Source organism: Propithecus coquereli, unplaced genomic scaffold (assembly GCF_000956105.1).
Source record: "Propithecus coquereli isolate 6110/MARCELLA unplaced genomic scaffold, Pcoq_1.0 Scaffold14, whole genome shotgun sequence".
Lineage (NCBI taxonomy): Eukaryota > Metazoa > Chordata > Mammalia > Primates > Indriidae > Propithecus > Propithecus coquereli.
In genome coordinates this window covers 5,229,898-5,234,683 of record NW_012138302.1, presented here as the reverse complement: position 1 = coordinate 5,234,683, position 4,786 = coordinate 5,229,898, and the positions used below count along the sequence as shown (strand labels likewise).

General features: G+C 35.7%; 1 protein-coding gene across 1 annotated transcript in view; it reads left to right on the top strand.

Annotated features, from left to right (window-relative positions):
- Positions 1–4,786, top strand: part of EFCAB7 (EF-hand calcium binding domain 7) — an 86,083-nt gene that overhangs the window by 18,407 nt on the left and 62,890 nt on the right. Inside the window, exon 8 of the mRNA XM_012639393.1 lies at positions 2,526–2,635. Coding sequence (XP_012494847.1) covers positions 2,526–2,635 — 110 coding nt within the window. The remainder of the gene's footprint in view (positions 1–2,525; positions 2,636–4,786) is intronic.

Here is a 4,786-nt window from a genome sequence, read left to right as displayed (position 1 = left end):
AGCCCAGCAAATTTAGTGTATTTGTTAATTCTCTATATTCTCATGAATAAGATTCCTTTATTCATTTATTTATCAAAGGTATATTGAGGGCCTTCTATATTAAGCATCAATTTAGGTGTTTAGGATATATCAGAAATAAAAAAAGACAAAAATCTCTGCCCTCATAAACTGATGTTTTAGTAGGGAAAACAATAAATAATAAACATAGTAATAAGTGACATGGTATGTTAGAGAATAAGTGCTATGGGAAAAACATGGAGGGAAAAAGGGATTGTTAATGCTGGGGGAATGCTGGGTTGACGTAGAAATGGAGTAGTCAGTATATGACTTCATTAAGAAGGTGCCAGATGAACAAAGAATTTGAAAGAGGTATACAATTATTAACTGCTGCATTAAAAATTACCCCAAAATTCCGTCATTTAAAACAATTAAACATTTGTTTGCTCATGAGTTGGTAGGTCAGTTAAATAGTTCTCTTAGTCTGAGCTAGGCTTGGCTTTTCCCTATAGGGCTTACTTCACAGTTGTGTTCAGCTACAGGTAAGCTGGTGGCTGACTTTGCTGATCTTGGCTGGGTTCTTTCCTATGTCTCGGGTCTTGGCTGGGATCACTTGACTTTGCCTCATGATCTCTCATCCTCCAGTTAGCTAGCCTGGACTTGTTTTCATGGTGTAACACAGATCTGAGAAGAAAAAGCAGAAGCACTATAGGACCTCCTGAGGTCTGGGCTCAGAACTGGCATTATGTTACTTCTGTTACATTCTGTTGCTCACAGCAGGTCACAAGGCAAGAGTCACAGGATGAGGAGATAGATTTGATCTCTTGACGGAGGAGCTGCAAAGTCACATTGCAAAGGGCTGTGGATACAGAGAGGGGCAGCCATTTTTGTTATCTCCCACAGAAGATAAGGGAGTAAGCTTTGTGGGTGGAAGGGTGGTGGAAGCTCTGGGTGAAGAGTGGAGGAGGTGGCAGATCATTCCAGGTAGAGAGCATACTCTGTGCAGAGGCTCCAAGTTGAGAGTGTGCTGGTGTTGGAAGAACGAAGGCTAGAGTGTCTACGATGGAATGAGTGAGAAGGTGGGTGGGTAACAAAGAAAAAATCAGATAGAGGGTTGGTTTTTTTTTTTCCCATATTTAGGACTTAGCCTTTTAATCAGAGAAATAAGGATTTTCCCTTCATTTTTTACAAGGTTTTTCACCATGGATGTGGTCAAGATTTCTCTCTTTATCTTTGATTTTCCTCAGTTTGAATGCGTGTCTAGGTAGTTTTTGCTTTGTTGTTGATGCTGTTGTATGGGTTTTTTTTGGATTTTTGTTTTTTGAGTTTTTTGGTATTTATTCTACTTGGGATTCTCTGAGCTTCTTGGATTTGTGGCTTGTTGTCTTTCATTATTTTTAGAAAATTCTCTATTTCTTCAAATATTTCTTCTGCCCTCTTTCTACTTTTTCCACTTGTACGGAGCTTGACATCTCTTTCTCCTATGATCCACCACAGGTAAGCCAGTGCTTATATCCCACCTCTCCTTGAATTTTAGGCTACGTAGTTGTCCTGTGACTTCAGCTCTGATGGGTTCAAGAAAAGTTATGATTTTGTAGTCCATTCACTTTTTCTTACTGTTAGGGAAGGAGCAACACTCTCCTAATTCTCTACTCCATTAGAGGATTTTGAGTAGAAGGCAGGACATAATCTCACTTATATTTTAACAAGAGCAGTCAGGTTGCTATACTGAAAATAGGCTGAAGGATACCCAGGAGAAAACAAGGAGTCCAGCTGGGGTGTTATTGCAGAATTCTAGGAGAGAACTAATAATGCTTTGAACCTAGAGTATAGATAGGAGAGGCGATAGTAGAGATTCTGGATGTATTTTGAAGGTGGAACCATAGAATTTCCTGAGGATTCATTTTGATATGTGAGATAGGAAAAGAGTTAAAGATGATTCCAAGATTTTTGACCTGAGCAACTGTAAGGAATGAGTTGCCATTAATTGAGATAAAGAGGAGTACAGATGGACAGTTTTTTTAAAAGGAATTGGGGGAGTCCAGTTTTGGTAATAGAAATCCAAGTAGAAATGTTAAATATGCAGTTGATTATATGAGTCTAACGTTCAAAGGAAAGATCCTAGCTGGAGATGTAAATTTTGGGGGTATCGGCATATAGATGGTACCTGACATCTTTTCCTCCTGTGCTCCACCACAGGTAAGCCAGTGCTTACATCCATCTTTCCCTGAAAAGATCTGTTGTTCCTTGCATTTCAGGCTACTGAGTTGTCCTGCAACCTCAGCTCTTGATGAGTTCAAGAAAAGTTATGGATTTTAGAAAGTGAACATGTAGAGAATGTTTCTTGCAGGGTCACTATATATAGCTATGTGTCTTATTACAAATGCTATGATGTTTACATGTAAAAATAGGATGAATATTTCTAAAAAAAAATACAAATGGGGAAGAAACTACTAACTTCTTTTTTAGATAGGAAAGAATAAGAAGTAAATGCTCATTTTAAGGTGTTTGGGTTTTTTTGTTTATAGGAAAGCCATCCCCTTGGTTATCAGTTGATACTGCCTTGTATATTCTTAAGGAAAATGAGAGTCAAGCAAATCTACAGCTCATGTGTTTTACTGAACTACGAAATAGAGAAGTATACATATTTATTTTCTAATATTTAATTTAAAAATATAGTATGAACTCAAGTTTGGGGAAAATAATAGTTTTTCTATATTTATTGAATTTTTTAAGGTATTATGTTCCTTGTAAACAGTACTTAAACACTATAGATATTATATGTTTTATTAATTGTAAAGAACTTTTTCTTGTTTCCTGAGATTTGTTAAGAATTAAGGATAGGAGCCCAGGAATGGTGGTGCATGCCTACAGTCCCAGCTACTTGGGAGGCTGAGGCAGGAGGATCATTTCAGCCCAGGAGTTTGAGGCTGTAATGAGGTATGATTGTGCTTGCAAATGGCCACTGCACTCCAACCTGGACAACATAGTGAGACCCTGTCCCTAAAAACAAAAAAAGAAAAAATTGGGGATTGACTGACAGTCTTAAGTCTTGGCTTTATGACTTATAAGTTGTGTGACATTATACTTTACTTTCCTTTTTTCTAAATGTTCTGATGCCTCATACATGAACATTTTTTTTATATACTTAATAAAAAAAATTGGTGCCAGTAGATTTTTTTTCCCCTAAATACAAGCAATTCAAGACTTTGGAAAAGTTGCTGTAGATGTTTGTCTTACTTATATTACTACTGCAAGACAGAAAAACTTAAAGATTGCTATCCTCAGGCTTGACTTATTATAGGGTTCAAAAATAGATTGATATGAAGAAATGCCTTTAAATGTTTTTATATGTTGCCCATTGGGTTGCTCTGATCTTTTCTAATTATATATTTACTCACAGGCCAAATGTGTGAGGCAGATACATAAATGTGGCTATTTATTTTATGAGGACTACAAAATACATCTGCTACACAACAACAGAAATAATACTATTCAAGGGCTTACTGCAATATCATATTTAATCTTTATATAGGCCCAACGACAGACAAACATTTCCCTGATGGAATGTTACATAAAAGTCTTTATTGTAGGCTTCCTAATAGACAAGAATAGTTATAGACAAGAAACAAATAAAATTGGCAAAAGTTAGTGTTTTGACTAAACTCTTCTTCAGACCTGACTACAAAGTTAAGTTCAGGATAAAGCATTATCTAAAACAATAGCTTTTTCCATTTTGTTTTGGATAAAATTGCTTTCTTATGAGATTGCATGTGTAAAAAAGTACATAGCAAGGCTGTAATAAAGTTTGAATGAGTTTCTATTTACCTCTTTTCTATATAGGCTTCTGTTTTGTTAACCTGTAATATATGATATTTACAAATGATTTTTTATTCATATTTTTAGTTTCACAATTGTTTTCTTTAAGAGGAATTTTGTGCCCATGAAAAACTTTCCATTTGCCATCCGCAGTGGCAATGCAAGCCTATAACTTGTAAAGATAAGGGAGGTTCATGGGATAACACATATTAGCAAGCTCCAAGATCTGTTTTTTCACTCCTGAATATCAGTCTACACATGGCCGATCTCAAAGCTTATGGTTTCCAAAGCATAGGTGTGGTGAGTGTTTAGTCTTAAAAATGACCCTCAGTTATGTTCGATTGCTTCTCGTATCAAAATAGGACATGGTGACCTTAGAATGAATATGATTTCTGTGACTTGTCAGGGCCAAAATAGGATGAAACACAGAATTCAGATAAGCAAACTTTTTTGGTATATGAGTCTTCAGGATGACCTAAGATACACCTGAGTTTTGAAAGGAATTTTTGGACAGCATGCCTTATAGGATTCACTTGGGCTACTCTGTGATAAAGAGCAAATAGCTGTTTGCTTAGCTATTATACACAACTAGAAAATGCTTAGATTTAATTTATTTGACAAAGATAAACTCTAGTTTTTATAGGAAACTTTTGGCCTCCAGAAAGCTCCTAGGAAGGTACATAGAGAGATACTATTTGCTTTCTTTTATAGAACAGGAATCTAAAATGTTTTCATACACAAATGTCCTGGCACTCATTGTAAATATCCAGTAGTTGACAAAAAACAGAATTTCATATAAGGCAGGTTTATCTGGGATTCTGCGTCTTGTTTTATAGTCCATAGTACATAAATAATAGTAAAATTTCAGTGCCTTTGTCCACATAATGGGACTCTTACAAATATGGTTAATTCATACAAATAGTGAACCCTTTACAAATATATTTAATTTTTATTTGCTTCAGAAAACAGC